Genomic DNA, 18,393 nt, shown 5'->3' with positions numbered 1-18,393 from the left:
AGAAAATCCATTTTGTAGAGAGCCTCAGTGCCGGGTATGCAACAGTAATACAGAAATAGGAGAAAACAGACACAGGATCCAAAAATGCAGGCACTGACACTTTGTTTGATGCAGCATCCATTTCATTTCTACTCTAAACAGCTCTGGCTTTGGAATTCTTTATTTGGTTTGAAGTACACAGAGCATCGACCCTACGTCAAAGATCCCTCCCACCTCTTACCTGTCTGATGGATAACCTGTAATCCACAACATCACTAGATGTGAGATCATGGTTGACTGAAGCTAGTAAAAGAAGGCAGAAGTTGGAAGCATCAGAAATGACTGCAGAGAGACTAACTCCCTTCCCCTCTAATCCTCCTGTTCTAGGCTCCTGGCATACATGTAAAGCAGTAAGACTTCTGCCAAAACATAGGGGAGGGGGAAACAACATGTTCCCTAGGTGCACACCCTCCAGAACTGAAGTCTCTTCTACCAAGAGATGCTGCCTAACCCTACCACTGAGCTAGAACTGCACTGCTTCATAGAGCACTTGGAGAGACACCACTGCTCTCCATCAAGCTGGGGCAGACGGGAGCCCTTATCCTGTAGGAGTGCTCTTTGCTGCATGGAGCAAGACAAGAGGCACAGCTAGCATCTTCACCGGAAGGCAATATGGGGCCACCCTTCAGCCACAGGTAGGTCTTGTAGAGTTTTATTCATGTCTCTTTTCAGAAAGGTCTCTTTCCTCTTTCACTCCAAAGCAGCTAGTTCCTCCAAAAGCTGCTCCTTCTCCTGCTGCAGCTCCTGCACCCGCTGTTTGTTCTGCTCCAGTCTGTCCTCCAGCCACTGAAGAAGTGGCCCACTGATGGCAGACATCTGGCTGCAGAGGTTCTTCGTGAACACTGAAAAGAGCAAGAACACAATGTCACCGCAAATACACAAATGACTCAGTGTGCTACAAAAACCCCAAAGCCAAAAGCATTATGGATCGCCAAAAAAAGGCTCTCCACGATCCTGGCCAGGGCAACTGGAGATCCCCACAGGAAAGTGAGAATCAGCAGCTTGTCAAAGAGGGAAACAAGTTATTTCAACCTCACCTTTAGACCCCTGGGGGAGGGAGGACAGATCTACAAAAGGAATCTGGAAAACTGTGTATAAGCCATCATCAATGCTAATTCATTTCCATAGGCAGAAGCAAAAAATGCTACGGCAACTGAACAGGTAAGGATGGATGACAAGGTATTTATCTTACAACAGAAAGGGGATTAGGATCCAGTCTAACTCACTGGCAAGAGCAAAGATGTCATAGGGGCACAACATACGTGAAGCACCAGAAGAAGTAAGTAGTGTCTGGCTGATCTGTACACGTGCTTTAAGACTCACCAAAACAACCACCCCTTGCTGTTTTAAGAGTGAAAAAAGAAAAAAAAAAGAGTTCTGTTGTGATTTTTAAACAATTCAATGAAGAATTCCTTAAGGAATCCAAAGGATACAATGGCATCGATTCCCCTAGGATTAGGTTATTTTACAACCCTTGATTTTTGCCTTAAAGGTGTTTAGTTACATTTCTATCCCTCCTCCAGACTTTATCTAACAAGGTAACAGTCACAGGGAGTTCTTCAGGTTATAAAGTGTTTGGGATTGGAAATGAACTTCATGGTTAACAAAAATAATAAAAAAAATATTAAAGTACTTCTATAGTTATTTACAAATACCCTTTATGACCAAGCAGGCACTGCAGCTCACAAGGGCTGTTCTACAGCTGTGGTCTATTGTCCCCTACAGGCAGGGCCAAAGCAGCCATTATTTAAGGTTCAGCTCACAGAGCCCTGTCCAGCAAGAGAGGAAACCTTACCTGAGCCATTATGAATCTTGGTTACGGAGTCTAGATGGGTGAGGCTAAGAGAATGAACAGAATGCAGATTGGTGACAAGAGAGTAGTGAATTATGTGTTAGACAAACCCAAACTACAGAAACAGCTACCTACAAGTCACTGACACTGCAGGTACTTCTAAACCTCGTTATTTGTTGGAAGCCCTGTATATTCACAAGAATAACAAACCAGCTACTGGCTGCACAAAAACATCACAGTCTCTTGAGTGCCAGAGGCAAGAAGAGCCACCCAGCTGACATCTAAGCTCATTTTTCAGGCTGCTCTTCTCAGCATTCTTACGCTGGTTAAACACTAGTTACAATCACACACAGCACCACCACTAAAGTGCCACCACGAGCTCATACATGCTCTAGCTCTTTTCTGTTGCAGCAGAAGAGCAGTTCCTGTAGCACAAGAGCTAAGTGTAATAGCGTGCAAGTCATGCTACTGTGCAAGGCAGAGAGTGCTTGAACTCCTTAACATAAAGGTATTCAAATAGTTCTCCCACAAAGGCACATAAAGTGCTAATGCTTCTCAATTTTTACATCCATGCCAAGACTATGGTGCTTTGAAGTATAGCCACTGTAGAACCTGTTAGCAAAGACAGTCTTGGAGAGGGGTGCAGCCCCAGCGTTTTTACCTGTGAATTCTCCTGTAGGCATCTTGCTCTTCCTGGCAAAGGATCTTGGGCAGCTCTACAGCCGATTCCAGGCACACTTTCCCAATGGTTTCGTGGGGGACAACATGAATAGGAATTTCAATCCTTTCATATCTAAAAAGGTATCAGATGCAATTAACTTCAAAGCAGCAGAGCAAAAAAGCCTTCAATAAGCTTGCAACAGTCTGTCCAGTGCATGGCATGACCACAGGTTTAACTTCGGGAACACGGGCCTGTGTTGATAGGCAAGTGGAAGCCTTTTACAGCCACGTTCTTGTCTCAAAGTTTAGTGATATAACCCCACGGTGACTAGACTGTCGGTACGGACCGTATGATGCGGAGCACGTGCCCAGTGCAGGGATACTACACCACTGGAGTATACCACTTTGGAAAGACTCTGGAGTTAAAAGCAAGAGGTAAGCCCTATGCACAATAGATTACAGCACAGATTCAGGCCCAGACTAAAGAGAGAACTCAAATTCAGACCCAAGCTACTACATTTTACACCAGGTCTTAAGTGCCTAAATTATCTAGGCTAAATCAGTCAGTTCTTACTGTTCAGGTTCTCTTCGAGCAGCTTCCATTAGCAGAAGTAATGACATCTTGTTTAGACATGTCTATACAATATTTGTTCCTTGCTATGAACCTGAAGCCACTCATTTGAGACAACCCACAAAGCTGATTATTAAAAGGAGAGATGAGATCAAATACAACCTGAAGCTGGACGTATTCTCCTGCTGTACTTACTCTGAGCTCTTCTGGGCTTGAATGGACTGGAAACAAGTGTAGAGAATCCTGCCTGTCTAAGAGAGTCAGCAGAAAGTCATATTCCAAATAGTGAAGAAGAAAAAAAAGAAAAAAAGAAAAAAAGAAAAAAGCATTTAAAATCCATAATTCTTTCAGGAAGCAGAATATACTTTCAAACAGCATTTTAACAGGTTGCAAAAGTAAGCAACTTCTGCTTTGACTGGTAACATTAACAAGCAGATACTGACACACCTGCTAGCTACGAAAAAAATCTTACAGCTTTTTGGAAAACCTAGACAAGACACATTATTGCCAGCTCATCTCACACTGTAATAGCATCTCAGATAATTTAAGTGCTCTGAAAAAGCACAGGGGGCCCCAGGCACAAAGACGAAATAAGCTAGTTCTGCCAAACAGATGAAGGGCATTCATTCTTTCAATGCACACATATATTGAGTCAGCCATCTCAATTCAGTCCCAGAACCCGATTCCCACACAGCTCTACTGACTATCGAACCAGGCTGTGGATCAGGAGAGAGTAATAACTTGTTTTTCTGTGAATCAGGATCATGCCCCAAACATCAGCATTCTAGCCATGCTTCGACCTTGCTGCAAACAGCACAGCCCTCGCTGCAGGTTGCATCCAAGGGCAAACACAGGATTTCAGTTTTGCCCAGGGGCTGACATTTTCACGAGTACCTGAAGGGCTTATCCCCATTTTTAAGTTGCCTACCTTTGTGTTTTTGTCCTCAATGAAACAGGAGAAAATAAGCCCTACAAAACCCTGGTCCATCATCTGATACATAGCTTGAGTGCGGACATCTGCAGACAGACAAAAAACAAAACACAGAATTTCACTAGTCTTCTGAACGACTGAGGAAAAGACTTGCTACCTTTCAAAGGGTGGCTCTAAAATTTGGTAACAATCACAAGCTTTATTTTAAAGAATTTCAGGACACTAAGTTAAAAGATAAACAAAAGGCAGCCTGCTTTAAAGGAAAGCAGCCTTTTCCCACAGAACGTGGAAACGTCTTGATCCAACTTAAAAATAGAACTAAACAGCAAATAAGATGAGAGGGGAGGAAAAAGGGAGGAAAAAAAAAAATAAATCTTAGCATCAGCCTGGAGCTGTAGATCAGCCATACAGCCACGCACATCCAATGCATGTAAACTACTCGCATGGTTCTTTGAAAGACATTTTTGCATCAACACAGCTGTCAAAGAACAACAGTGGGACTATCATTCCCACAGCTCTTTTGTCATTCCCCACGCCCCGTTTGCAGCTCTATTTGTCTGGAAGAACAGTAGCAATCACGACGGCTAATCTGCGGCTATTGAGCCGTGTGCAGTCTGAAGCACAGCTCCTGTGCTGCGGTTACATCCCACAAACGGGAGCGTGGCTATTTCCCAAAGCCCTTCAAGACAATCTCATCCTATAGAGGCCCTCTGGGAAACCGGCATCTCCTACCCGTGAACCATTCCAGGAATTATCCTTCCCTACAGGTCTGCTAAGCATGTGTGGTGGTTCCTGGGCTAATGAGGACCTCAGGACAAAGCTCGCAGAGCCAGGAAGGCCGAGCAGCCATGTCCTACAAGGAGAATCAACCCACATCACTAACCCAGGGAACGCTGCAACTTCGATAGTTGTGAAGCGCAGATTCAAAATCCAGTAAATTTTGAGTAATGCAGATAGCAAGCTGTATGTTTTCAGACAGAGCAGTATGTTTTCATTCTCTTACCCACATGCGATGGCCAGACAGTGATATGAGGATGAGAGTGATACCAGCCCACAACTCTCATGGGACGTCCCGTCATTTCAGCCAACCTGTGTGTCAGTCAAGGTCCTTCTGAAACTAACAGAGCAAAGGGAAGAAATTCTTTGTACAAGCAAAACAGAAAATACAGGAGAGACTATAAAAAAAAAGTTTCCCCAAGACTCAACATGACTTCAGATCACTTTAGAGGAGTGACAAGACACCTAGCAGGAAACCGATGGAAGCCTCTTTCCCATCATCAGTAGAATAGCCTTGTGGTTGAGCAGAAACAAAATGGATTTTGTCTGCAGGTGGAAAGAAGTGACAATTAAGTAAGCTGTCCAACACAGCATCCTTAAGGTTATGCAGGGAAAAAACCCTATAACGTACCACCCTTGGAAACAGACTTGTTAACCTTTTACTTTCTACTAAGTTTCCTTGCTGTATTTATTAGTTGTTGCTAACTGGAAATACAAAAGAACTTGCATCTGTAAACTGGACTCCTATCCCATTAAAAGTGTAATTTAGAGCTTTATTTATAATTAAAAAAAATTAGTCAATTACAATAATTAGTTATTACACAACTCCACTGCAAATGCTGGAGCCAACATAGACTCCAGAGAATGGTGACTGCCAGCCCGGCCTCCTAATCTGAACTGCAGGAGGGAAGCAGCTGACAACTCTGGGCAAACTAGAATAAGTCTTAAACAACTGCACGCAAAAAGAGGTCTGAACTAAACCACTGGGCTGGTAAGCTTGCTGTGGTCTCTGGGAAAGGATATCTCTGCTTCAGTAGAAGCAGCTGAAAGCTGCTCTGGAGAGATTTCCACACGGTCTTTCCTCTTATCAGAGCGGCGCAAGATGATCACAGAATGGATGTGGACAATTCTGCTGGTATCGACCTAGCGATAAAAGCAAAAAGAAAAAAAAATCAATTGCTTCTCTGCTAAAGAAACAGCCCCCTCAAGGGAAAATCTGCCGTTGTATTTTCAGTAGAGAAGAAGCACGCATCAAAACACAGCCAGCCCGGGGGGGCGGCGAGTCTCCCCGATTCAGCTCTTACTGCCGCAGCGGCCAGCGGCGCCAGCCCGCACTGACGGAGCGGCCCTGTGCTCCAGCCGCTTCAGGCCGGGCCGCGCTCCCCCCTCCGCAGCGCGCGCGCGGCGCCGGTACCTCGCCGATGCAGAGCCCCATGACCTCCTCCTTCTCGGTGCTCAGCGCGTGGTTGAGGCACACGAGGAAGGCGTCGGCCTCCAAGTGCACGGCCTGCACCGCCATCTTGGCGCCACCGCCCGGCCTTCTTCCCCGCCTCGCCCGGAAATGGGCGGAGCAACGCCCCGGCTCACCCCGCCCTCGGCGGGAAGGGCCAATGGCAGCGCAGCGCCGCCACGCCGCCAGCCAATCGCCGCCGCCGAGGGGCAGGCCGGCTTCCGGAGAGGCGGGCGGTCCCGCGCGACGGAAGCGCCGTGTCGCCCACGCGAGCGGCGGCCCGTTGGTTCCGCGGGCGCCGGCCGGTCCCCCGCGGCGGGAGGGCGGGGGCGGCCCGGGCGGCGGAGCGGGGCGGGCCGGGGCGGGGAGGGGCTCCGCGGCGCGCCGGCTATTGGGGCCCGCGAGCCGGCGGGGGGAGCCGGGGGGGGGCGCGGGAGGGAGGCCGGGCGGGGGGAAGGCTTTGGCCGGTGCACACGGCGGTGGCTGTCACCTGCGTGGGGGCTGCAGGTAGGTCACGGGGCGGCGGCCGCGGGCCCGGCGCGGCCCGGTCCCTCCCGGCGCCGTGTCGCGCCGAGGGGCTGCTGGCCGGGCAGGGCCGGGCCGCGCTGGGCTGGGCCGCGCCGGGGCAGCCGCCGCCGCCGCCGCCGCCGCCGCGCCCCGCAGGCCCGGACCGGGGGGGAGGCGGTTGCCATGGAGACGCGCTGCGCCCCCTCCCCGCCGGCAGCGCCGGTGCCGGCTTCCCCGCTGCCTTTCCGGGCCCGGCCCCAGCCCCACGCCCCCTTCCCAGCCCCACACCCTTTCCCGGGCCCGGCCCCACACCCCCTTCCCAGCCCCACACCCCCTGCCAGGGCCTGGCAACAGCCCCACGCCCCCTTCCCAGCCCCACAGCCCCTGCCAGGGCCCGGCAACAGCCCCACACCCCCTGCCCGGCCCCACACCCCCTTCCCAGCCCCACACCCCCTGCCAGGGCCTGGCAACAGCCCCACACCCCCTTCCCGGCCCCACACCCCCTTCCCGGGCCCGGCCCCACGCCCCCTTCCCAGCCCCACAGCCCCTGCCAGGGCCCGGCAACAGCCCCACACCCCCTTCCCGGGCCCGGCTTCAGCCCCCTTCCCAGCCCCACGCCCCCCGCCAGGGCCCGGCAACAGCCGCACACCCCCTGCCCGGCCCCACACCCCGTGCCCGGGCCCAGGCCCAGGCCCGGCCCCATACCCCCTGCCCGGGCCCCGGCTCACACACCCCCTCCGCGGCCCCGGCTCGCACACCCCCTTCCCGGGCCTGGCCCTCACACCCCCTTCTCCACTGCCTCTTTGCTTGCCCCAGCTCCCTCTCCGCTCCCCAGGCCCGGCTCCCGCGCCCCCTCCCCAACCAGCCCTCCCAGAGCCCGGCTCCTGCGCCCCCTCCTCGGCCGGCCCTTCTCTCACTCTGGCCCCCACACCCCTTTCTCCTCCTTCCCTTCTTTCACCCGGGCTCCCCACCCCGTACTCCCTCCTTCTCTTTTTGTTTTCCTGTTTCTTTAGATCCCACCAAAGCTAGACCTTCCCTCCCCTAGCTGCTGGACAGCCCCGGCTGGTCGGTGAGCATCTGCTACCCCTCAGTAGGCTGGGCAGAGTGGAGAGTTGAGTCGTGGAGGCTTGCTGGGGGCGAGTGCTCTGGGCAGAGTAGAGTCCAAAACCCAGAGAAGAAGCTTTAGAGTGAGTCAACATGCTCTTACAGCAGCGGACAGCTCATCTGATTCCCTGACTCTTTGTAAGATGCAGACTGGGATTTTCAGGAAAGCTCAGCTCCCATTTAGCTCCCCGAAGGCTGTGCACACGGAGCTGCGCAGGCAGCTGCACGCTCTCTCCACCAGAAGGCCAAACTGGTCAGATTTGAGCCAGCTTTGGTCCAGAAGCCTTGTAGCTGTGCTAGCATAATACCGTGCCCAATTCGCTCAGCTTCAGCATCGCTTTTTTCCTTGGTAACTAAGTGGCAGCTGAACTCTTCTAACAATCTGACCCAGTCCCCATTTAAAATAGCAGGTAATAAAGGGGGCGTTTGTTCAGCATGCTGAGCTCCGGCTCTGGGAATGGAGCTTCCTTTCATTGTTTCGGTGAAGTATTTTAATGTAATGTCTAATGCTTTAAAAGCAAGTAAATTGTCTTCATTACAAGATGCAGTCCTCCTCCCGGCCATCTTCATGCTGGTTCACGTACTGTGTGGCTCAGAAATCCACCCGTGTCCCAGAACAATATTAAACTTCCAAGGCCTGCTGCTGAGATAGACAGAAACCTGCAAGTCCTGTTGATGTCAGTGGGGCCTGGGCTTTAAATCTTCCCCCCTCAGGACCTTAAACAGCTCAGTCTTCTGCAGTTGTATTGATGTGAACACTGAAATCAGTGTCATAGGATGACACTGCAGTCCTGCAAAATTAAGCTGGATTGTTGTTTGTTGGCTTGGGTCTTTTGGCATAGATTGTGGAGCAAACTTAATGTAAGGAACAGTTTTTACTATTTATTTTAAATATAAGTAAGCTTATTTTTCCTTTCAACCATTTCTTCCTCCAGGCTCTTGTTTGATTTCCTTATAAAGTCAGCAAAAATAGGTGTTGCATATGTTTTTCCCTTTTTAAGGTTTTAGGTGCAAATGTCTAAGCGCATGCTTTTTCGAATCCTCTCTGCTTCTCTTGTATGTTTTGAATACTAGAGACAAATCTGTCTCGCTTCAAACCCAATTGACGGTTTTGCCTGACCTCAAGATTTTATTCATGGCACTAACTGGATTCTTGCATAATAGTCTCAGAGACTGGAGAAAAGAGAGGCCAGACTGGGCCTTTGAACTTTGGCAACTGAACTCTGAGCCATGGAGTTTGGAGGAAGTTTGGGACAAATTAGTCGGACAAAGAGCAAAAGCACATGTTAACTGCTGCCCATTCTGCACAGTGTCCTCTGCATGAGACCTTGTTCTGTCAATCCAGTACCTAGCATTACTACCATGTTCACACACAATAAATACAAATACGTATATTGTACTTTAGTCCTCCTATCTGTAGTTCAGCAAGAACAGCGTTGAACAAGGTTAGTACTTGGATAGGAGACCTTCCAGGAAAGTTTAGTTGCTGTAGGAAATAGTGGTGTTCACTTACTGATTAATATTTTTCCAGTACTGAAGTCAGTATTAAGCTGAAAATGTCTCCTGGTTCTGGGGATGATGAGCTATAGAAATTCCAGCTTTGAACAGGGTGTGAAAGCGAATTCTTGAGCGTTTTTGGTCATGATGGGGCTTTTGGCATTTTACCACAGAGTAGGAGAGTATCCTGGCCAAATTCCAACCTGGGTAATTACATTCTGCTGACTGAAACTGAGCAGTGGTTATTGCTGCATTTCACTGCTGGGCAAAATAATCTTCGCACATGGGCTTAAATTTGTGAAGCGATTTAGGATAAAGCAGAGTGAATGGGATTTAGAGAAATGTCACTTTAACTTCACAACTCCCTCCTGAAGGCCCTGCGAGGCTAGTCGGTTTGCTGTTGCATTCCTTTAAATGCCAGTGATCCAACTGCTGGCGCGTTGCTTGGAGCGGCTGTGGCAATGTTTCCCAGTCTGCGGCTGTGAACCATTGCAGTTCATAAGACATCACAGGATGTCTTCAGAACAGTTGTACTTTCTTATTGCACGTGTACGCATTCCCATACATCAAGCAAGGAAACAAACAGAATGGGAGAAAAAGAAATAATAAAAGAACATTCAAATTTTTCTTTGCTTATAAATTAAGATACTGTGACTGTGCCGTTCAGGCTGATCCGTGGTTGGTGTTTAGTTTTCAAAAAGGCTGAGTGATCTTTTGATTGGAAAAAAGGTAGAGAAACTCTGATGTAAGATATAGAAGGCTACATGGAAATGTATTTCCTATTATATGTACCCCGATGTTTAACAATTTTTTCTCTCCCTGACCTTCCCTACTTTATTTTGTACCCAGATTTTCTTACTTCTGTCTGAAATCTGCCTTATAACTTCACAAGTTTTCAGGAGAAGATCACTGTGTTTCACTGGGATAGGAATATTGCAACTGCTTCATAGCAGGAAGATGTTATACGTATTACAGCTTAATTCTGTTCTACTTTAAACCTAGATAAAGAATGAAGACTGTCTGTACCATTTTGATTACCTCTTCTAGGGTTCAAAGAGAGAATCATTTTCCCTGCCCTTCATTTGCTAATGGCTCAGCTTGATCTAACCGATATACAGATAAACGTGCTGTTAAACAAAAATTCTAGTAGGAAGAACCGTCTCAATGTCTAAAATTCCTTTGTCCCTGCTGGTATCAGTGGCTCTTAGTAAGCAGCTAAAATCGGAACTCCGCAAAGTAACGAGAGCTATTCACAAGAAGCTTGTACGTGAACGGACAATTCTGCCGTCCTCTTAAAAGAGATGAGATGAAGGACCCTTCACAATGACAGCTCTGCAAGCTCCAAATACGAGAAACTCGTGCGTGTGGAGTCTTATGCTTTATCTCCAGAATGACCTTCGTTCCCGTTAGGCTAATTTCACCTGTTGTCCACAAGTTTCGCTTTTGGGATTTAGACCATCACTAGCCACGGAAGTCTCACATAAATCACTTTTTTTCTCTCTTCTTTTTTTCCCCCCCCCATTTTACACAAAGACTGTTAATAGAACTGTTAGTGGAATAAGCAAAGCCAATATTCACAGGGTTTAACAGTGTACCTTAGCACCTTTTGTCCCAAAATGCCTTACAAATGCCATACAGCACGCACGTCCCGGCGTGCAACTTGTCATGACATTTCCGTTCGCTTAGGCACCACCTTAGCTTCCCAAATTGACTGTTAGGGACATTTCAGCAAATAGCACCTCATACAGTAAGTCAGACACCGCCCAAAGGTGCCTTTCCGAGCTGAGAGCTTTCTCCGCGAATGTATTCAGAGCTAAGGAGACCATGCGCGCACCGTGCGTGTTGATGCCGTACACCTAACGGGAGCACCGGGACGTAACTGAGGGAATGGCAGAAGGAGGGCACGCTGGCGCTCCTCCTGTCCGGCTGTGGGTGCGACGCGTAGGTGTTTACTGCGATGAGCACCGCAAAACGTGGCTCGTGGCTGCGGAAGAGGCAAGTGTCCTTTGAGCTTCCCAGTGATTGTAGCTTTGATAATGCAGGTGCCTCTGCTGCCTTGCCGGTAACTGCCTGCTCTTTCTGTTGCTCTCCCCCAGGAGGAAGGTATGCTGAGGGCCCGGATCCAAAGAGTTCAGGTTCCCCTGGGTGAGGCGCTGCGACCCAGCCAGCTCCCCCCATCCCGGCTGCCTCATATGTGGCAGCTGTCCCAGGGTGAGCAGTACAGGGATAGTAACTCTCGCGTTTGGGAGATAGAGCACCATCTCATGGTAAGGATGGTGGCGACGTTAGACCATAGTCATTCCTGTTTGTGAAGTCATTTGAGCTCCCTGAGGGACGGCAAAGGACTGTTATTTTACTGAAGTCCATTAGCTCAGCCAGGGTAACTGTAGACGTATTGAACTTTTCCTTGTCGCTTACAGCTTGGTGGTGTTGAAGAACTGCTGCTTAAACTCGTGCCTGGTGATTAATCTGGTACGTGTAGCTGTTACCCTGCTTTTGTACTGTGCTCTGTTTATTCCTGGTCATTCTTTAATGTGACTTTTTGTCTTTCAGGAGCAGTGGCTCTAGGAAGATGTCCTTGTATGTTTTGTACAATAAATGATTCTCTCTCCACTGAAATGCAGCCACCTCTGAGGTGGAAGCAGTTAAACAACACACAGCAACATCACACAAGAGTTTAGGACAGGCAGTGAAGAAGAGTATCGTGCCCAATTGAAACGTCAGGGGGAGTTCTAGGTAGGCAGAATATGATCGCCCCGAGCGGAGTTTGGCCAGGATGCTGCAGATAATGCCTTAGCTGTGTTGAGACGTGCTGTGGGATAGCGCAAGTCCAAGCACGGACAGAAGCTTGAAGGGCAGCAGCTCCGTAGCGCTGGGCAGGGGCAGGGGCTGAAGAGTGTCTCAGAGGGAGCTGATGTCCCAGCACCACTTTCTGTAACAGCAGCGCTTTCCGTAGAGGTCTCCCATCCAACTGCTGGTCCCACCAGCTTTTGCTCGTCTTTTGATCTCTTGGGAGAGATCACAGTTGCAGGCGTCACAGCTGCAGAAAGTCAAACTGAGTGTCTGGAATCCTGCTTTACAGTGATGTGAATGTGATGGAGCTTTCCTCCGATATGTTTCTTTTGGGAGCTTTCCAAGAGGTTTTCTAAAAACAAAACAAAACAAACCCTCATAATTTTTACAGGACATACACAACTGTTTTTTTTTTTTTTTAATTCCTCCTCCAGATGCAGTTGTATGACAAACACCAAACTCCTGGTTATATAGAGCTCACAGGGAAGGCCTTTACTCAAATACATGTTTTAGTATCAGGTTTGGAGGCATAGAACTATCAAAAAAATATATCTATATTCATTTGAGTCTTTGTTCAGAGAAGGGAATTCTGTGTTTCTAAGTGGAAAAGCACACATTTTGACCAGGAAAAAAAGAAAGAAAAAGGTATTCAAAATTAGCAACATGAAAATTCTCCGTATTCGTTATCCGCGTTCTCATCCTCTAGCCAGACACAGAGCTGTTCAGTACTGAGGCATCTAACAAGTTGCTGCCTGGGCGAGGTGTGCTGTGAAGATTTTGTGTGTGCATTGGGAGGTTGAGGAAGTCTTGTGTAGGTTGGCAATCGTATGCAAGCAGCAGTAGGTGTTCGCTGAGCTGTGGCCCATCGTACTGCGCTAGAGAGGGAAATTGGGAGCTCTTTAGAAGTCTTGGTTTTAAGGGAATGCCTTGCCCCCTACCAGAAAAAAGCACATTGTTTCTACAGTAACATTTTCCTATCATTTTAGTTCTCTGACCATGTCCCAGAAGGATCCCTGCCAGAAACAAGCCTGTGAAATACAGAAATGCTTGCAAGGTACCAAGTGTCATTTTGTCTTTTTGGTGTCTTGATTTTTTGGTGGAGCTTTTCTCTTTTAAATTAACCCTGTTCTCCTTTCACCTTGAGACGGAAGAAAGCAAGGCCATTAGTGTGACCTGGTTGCAAAGCAAACAATGTCTTGTTTTCATAGCTTTTCCTTGTGTTTGATTTTGAATAACAAGACACCATTAGTACAACACAAAAGTGTTCGTAACAGTGATGTGCTATTTCTGACAAAGTCTTCTCCATGCTGTGGTCAGCGCCTGGGAGTCTTGGGACTAAGCTGCAGGCAGGGAGAGTTAAACCTTATAGTAAGCTCTCTTACAGAGTGGGTAGTGCAGTATTGGGTGACTTGTATGGGAAGACTGCAGCGCCTCTGGCTCTAGGGGGTCTCTCAAGAGCAGGTCGGACTTGGATGTCTGTCAGTAAATGGATTAGGTCTATGTGAGCTGGTCTCAGATCTGATATAGTTTGATGTCTTCTGGAGAACTTTAACAGCTGTTTTGTATTAGCTTAGCTAGGTATTTGTAGGGGAGAGGGAGATTATGTGATAGTGTTGTTTGGCAGAAAGCTTCTAGTAGCCTGAGTTGGGGAGAGCAGGCTTGTTACTCAGAGAGGAGAAATATATAAACAAAAATTCCTTGCTTCCTGGAAAAGAACTTGCTGTAGGAAATGAATAAGAGAAAGCCTTCCTCTGTGCCAAAGCAGCTGGGCAGCGTGGCAGAGCATTCCTCCTAACTCGCCTGCCTGAGCCCGTAGCCAGCGTGCTCTGAGCTGCGGGTGACAATAACTCGGGGCGTTAGCTCAGGGGTGACGAGAGAGGGGAGGCTAGTGACACCCCGCTAAAAGCAGCCGGGCCACTTCCGCAGAAATTCATGTCTGCTTTTAGTTTCTGTGCCGACTACAAGTGGGTTAGCTAGCACGTAATGCGTGGGTGAAGTCCTGCTGGGGAAGTCGCGCGACAGCTCTGCAACCCTCGGCAAACGTAATGGTTGCGATCTGTGCAGGTAACGCAACAGCCTGATAGGCTGGGGAAGAGCAGAGGAGGAAAAGCATCTGGAAGAATGAGGGAAAAGCCACAGTCAGGTTTTGGTAGATGTCTGTCTTTCCCAGGATTGTTTTTTTTTTTGGAAGCTGTGATCAGCTTGAGGCAAGGGCTCAAACAAATCGCTCTCCACGCCCCCAAAGTCTGTGGAAATAATGCCTGCTTTGCCATGGCTCTTGAAATTTGGAGCATTCTCATGGGAAGGGCTGGCTGACTTCTCTCCCCATAGTAACTTCACTTAAAAGCTAATGGTTGAACCCGTTTTGGTCCCATCTGTGGCAGTGTTATTTTCATAGCATTCGTGGAAGTTATTCCAAATGTTTTACTGGTGTAGCTATGTGTACAGATTTGATTCGAATGCTTAAATGTTAGCACAGAAGCGCTTTTACTCTGCTACGCACACACCCCGCTGTCCGCCACTTCTCTAGCTATCGTTTTGGAGTTGTGTTGTTGACCCTATATTATCCTGTTATGGAGCTGTACAGATGAAACTGCTGAGTTTGACAGACAGCGAAGCAATTTTTCCTGTAAGAATTAATGTACTAGAGGATGGAAATAATAGGGATGGGTACGGAGACTTAACGGACCAATGCCCAGGGACAACGTATGCAGTGTGGCGGATGGAGGGCCAGGAGCAGGACCTTGGGGAGATGCTGCCTTTTCAAAGGCTGCCGCTTCGGAGAGGGTCGTGGTGCTAACAGGTCGCGGCTGCTTCCTCTGGGAGGCTGAATGCCCGCTGCAAAGCGCTTCGTGTTTTGCTGTCCGTCGTACGACTAACCGTTGTGCTTTTCAGGAACGCAGCCTCGATGGATAGCAGGGTGTGCCTGTACGTAGCAGTAGTTCTAGGAACAAGCCCGCACAGGCACAGCAGCAGTTGAGAGAGCCCTTGGAGCACCCCTCATGGGACCACTATGGTAGGGAGAGGTTAGCTGACTTTCCCAAGGGCCTGACCTGCCTTCCAGGCTGTCAACTCCCTTCTCTTCTAACCCAGGGGAGCCCAGCAGAGGCTTGGAGCTGAAAGTATCTTTCCCAAGCTACCGGGATTTGTTAGTCTTGGTTTCCTAAGGCCTGGGAGAGGCAAAGCTTTGGAGCAGCTGGTCACCGTGTCTGAAGCTGCTCTACAGTAAGACGTTGAGAGCAAGCTGGAGATGACAGTGGCCAGTCAGGCCTGCAAAACCTCTCGTTTGGGATCACTGGGCAGACTCAAGCTGCCAGCTGGTGCAAACAGTAGCATCACCACAGGCTTTTTTTCTCAGGGGTGACCTCTATGTTTTCATCACACATCACTCACAAACTCAGTCAGGGAATTCATAGCCCAGAGACGGGACCTGGCTGGCTGGCTCGTTAACTGGAACGCTTTCGCTGGCTCTTGCTGGGATCTCCAGTGGACGCTAGCTTTGTCCCACGCCGGGTTGGCTGTTGTGCCGGCCTGTATGAAGCGGGGGGGGGGGTGCGGTGGCAGCACGTGCAGCAGCGCAGCGCTCGCGCCGCTCGCCCGCGGCAGCGGTAGGCAGCTCCACGCGCGCCACACCGCTCGGCAGGCAGGCAGGCAGGCAGGCAGGCAGGTAGCTGCTCCTTTGAGGCACCAGCTGCAGGCGGCTGGCGGAGCCGGGGTCTCCCCTCCGCCGGCCCGGTGGCCGGCCTGCAAAGCACTGTGGGACGCAGCGCGTCACGCAGCCACGCTGCCGAGCACGGCGGCAGCAAGCGCAGAGCTGGGGCAGAAGGGATGCCGACCCTGCCGGGGCAGCTGAAGTCGCTCAGAGCCTGAAGCAAAGGCAGCGCGGCGGCAGCAGAGGGACGGGCGCGGGGGCATCCTTAGACAAAGAGCCCTGCCCGCGCCCAGTCATCCCAGCAGCTCGTTTCACCCAGTGCCCCGTCGCCAACAGCGCCTGAGAGCAGGAACCTAGGGCAGATGGAGAGGAGGACAAGTAAATTATTCAGCTTGAGGACCTCCCAAGCTAGAGGTGGGACCTGTGCATGGAAGGTGGTCACCCCCTGGCTCCATGCAGCTTGGATTCAGCTGCAGGCACCTGGATAAGCGTTCCTGCTAGCATGCTGTGTTGCGGTGGGAAGCTCGGATTACTTTGCAAAACTGCATCCTTACTCCCCCAAAATTACGGGCCACTGGAGGGGTGCTTTCAGTCATGCTTCTCTCCTTCCTTTTACAAACCCCACGGCGATGAAGCGTGCACACGTCCATACTTATAGCAAGTCCTCTTTGGATGCTCTTGTATCAGCTGCAAACCTTATAGTAACATGGCACTTGGGCTTGAGAACAAGGATCACAAGATTCAGTGTAAAAGGCTAAAGAAGGCAGGGATCGAAGGGCAGCGACGAGGGAAACTTCATTCCTACTGTAGCGACATGCGATAGCTACAGAACTAGGGGACTGACGGTGCTCCCAGCGACAACAGCAAGGCTGGCTTGGTGTGGCTTTAGACAAATGCAACTAATGAGAGTTTCTGTAGAGCAGGGGAAGCGATGAAATGTCTGCAAGCAGCTCTGGCTTTTCAGCGAAGCACGCTGTGCAGTGCTTGAAGGGCTGGGCTAGATGTGTCCCCTCTGGGGACAAAACTTGCTCCGCAGCGCAAACTTAGTGTCACCCTTCTTCTTTTTATTTTATTTTCCAGCGAACAACTACGTGGAGTCTAAGTGCGAAGCTGTGCTTCGGGAGATGCGGAAGTGCTGTGCCCGGTACCCCAAGGGCAGATCCGTCTGCTGCTCAGGGTTTGAGAAAGAAGAAAGAGAGAGAGAAAAGTTTAAGGCTGCTTCGAAAGGAATCCCACCACCACCTCAGTAACACACTGCAGCTCCAGCAGGTGCCGGAGCACGGACTCACCTGCAGAGCTCGTATGTGCTTTTTTCAGTCCTTCTCTAGACTTTCAGGAAAGCCAGATCGCTCCTAGAACACACCATCCCGTGCACCAAAAAGTAAAACGCAGTACCAACAGATGGCCTGGTTAACAGACTTTACTTGCTGTACCAAAACATCATCTACATTGTCTTAGCATTGCACCTGTGTCTGTGAAAAGTCAATTTGATGTTTTTAGAATGCTTACCCTACTCTAATCCGTCCTCGGTATCCAAATGCAGGGGTGGAACCAAGTTCATTCTGGCTTCTGGAGTGGGAGGTACAGGAAATAAGCTCAAAAGAGTGAGTTTAAATGTGACACATGAAACGACCATCTTGACACAGCAAAGGTAATGCTGTCATCCTGCAGTAGTTTCAGACAACATTCACCTGTCCACTGGTTCAAGCTCAAGAACGGGAGTCAGATCTGGGGTTTGTTCCCAGTTCTGATGTAGATCCTGAGTGACTGCAAGTCACTTTGCCTAAGTGCCTCACCTTCCCACTGGATAGAGTTTTGATTACTTTATATTGGGATTGCCTACACGCTGCTATTTGCATGACAATAAAGATGTTACAGGAACATTATTTCAGGGATTGCTACAGGAATAGGATTTTTAAAAGAGCAATATTCATTTGGAAAAATCTGACTGTTGATATAAAAAAATTTATAAATTTGTTATGTATAACTGAACACCTTTAAGCAATATGTTATGAACCCAGCATAACGCAATGCTCTGGTACCCAGAGGCCTGTCACAAAGCCCTGGGCTAGATCCAAGAACTGATTTAGGTGCCCTCACTGAGCAAGGTATAGGCACCCACTTTCCACAGAGCATCCAGACTCTCACTTGCAGGCATGCTGTGTCTGGACCCCAGGGCGAGATGGCTTTTCAGATGCTCTCACCCGTGCAGCAGAATTTCCTGTGACCTGTAGGCAGAGCTTGGTAGACAGGTTCCTGCATCACCCTTCAGAGCTGCCTAAGTCTCTCCGTCCACTGTAGCAGGAGTCCAGGCACCTCAGTGGGTGCCAAGTCCATAACAGGGCCCAGACACCTCAATATCAGACTTCGAACCCACTAGGCTCCTAACTCTGTCATTAGATCTAGCCGTAAAGGACTTTTGTGCTGTGATCAAGTACAACTTAATTATTAAATACAGCTTCTATAAACAGACCACTGTAGTCTAGGCACAATAGATGAGTGTATTGAAGCCTAGAAGAGCAAACCATCTGTATTCACTGCTCTGAAATACCATGATACAAATAAATGACTGGAACAAATTGCAGTCTCAGTTTGGTTGTTTGTTGAGAATGCAACATAG

The 18,393-nt window shown here is 49.3% G+C and overlaps 2 protein-coding genes across 6 annotated transcripts; one reads left to right on the top strand and one right to left on the bottom strand.

Annotated features, from left to right (window-relative positions):
• Positions 1-144: 144 nt before the first annotated feature.
• BRCC3 (BRCA1/BRCA2-containing complex subunit 3) lies at positions 145-6,315 on the bottom strand. The gene is made up of 8 exons (XM_067303918.1): positions 6,185-6,315; positions 5,794-5,913; positions 4,997-5,084; positions 3,991-4,079; positions 3,258-3,313; positions 2,493-2,624; positions 1,835-1,878; positions 145-881 (listed from the first exon to the last, which is right to left on the bottom strand). Exons 1-8 carry the CDS (start codon positions 6,287-6,289, stop codon positions 730-732), a joined length of 786 nt encoding a protein of 261 aa, XP_067160019.1. The 5' UTR covers positions 6,290-6,315; the 3' UTR covers positions 145-729.
• Positions 6,316-6,700: 385 nt separating this feature from the next.
• LOC106482677 (mature T cell proliferation 1) lies at positions 6,701-18,343 on the top strand. 5 transcript variants are annotated; one of them, XR_010885485.1, is made up of 5 exons: positions 8,746-11,323; positions 11,425-11,595; positions 11,749-11,800; positions 11,882-12,064; positions 16,854-16,883. XR_010885485.1 is itself a non-coding variant. In XM_067303914.1 (5 exons), the coding sequence occupies exons 4-5, from the start codon at positions 13,118-13,120 to the stop codon at positions 17,021-17,023; spliced, it is 228 nt and encodes a 75-aa protein (XP_067160015.1). In that variant the 5' UTR covers positions 11,334-11,539; positions 11,749-11,800; positions 11,882-12,064; positions 13,108-13,117; the 3' UTR covers positions 17,024-18,343. The 5 variants fall into 5 exon arrangements, 4 of the variants coding, with proteins under 4 accessions (XP_067160017.1, XP_013795744.1, XP_067160015.1 ...); XM_067303914.1 differs by lacking the exon at positions 8,746-11,323 and adding an exon at positions 13,108-13,175 and having other exon boundaries at positions 11,334-11,539; positions 16,854-18,343; XM_067303916.1 differs by lacking the exons at positions 8,746-11,323; positions 11,425-11,595; positions 11,749-11,800; positions 11,882-12,064 and adding exons at positions 6,701-6,727; positions 7,741-7,796; positions 13,108-13,175 and having other exon boundaries at positions 16,854-18,343.
• Positions 18,344-18,393: the final 50 nt, after the last annotated feature.

Source organism: Apteryx mantelli, chromosome 13 (genome assembly GCF_036417845.1).
Source record: "Apteryx mantelli isolate bAptMan1 chromosome 13, bAptMan1.hap1, whole genome shotgun sequence".
Lineage (NCBI taxonomy): Eukaryota > Metazoa > Chordata > Aves > Apterygiformes > Apterygidae > Apteryx > Apteryx mantelli.
The sequence above is the reverse complement of the archived record's forward strand: the minus strand, read 5'-3'. Positions and strand labels throughout refer to the sequence as shown.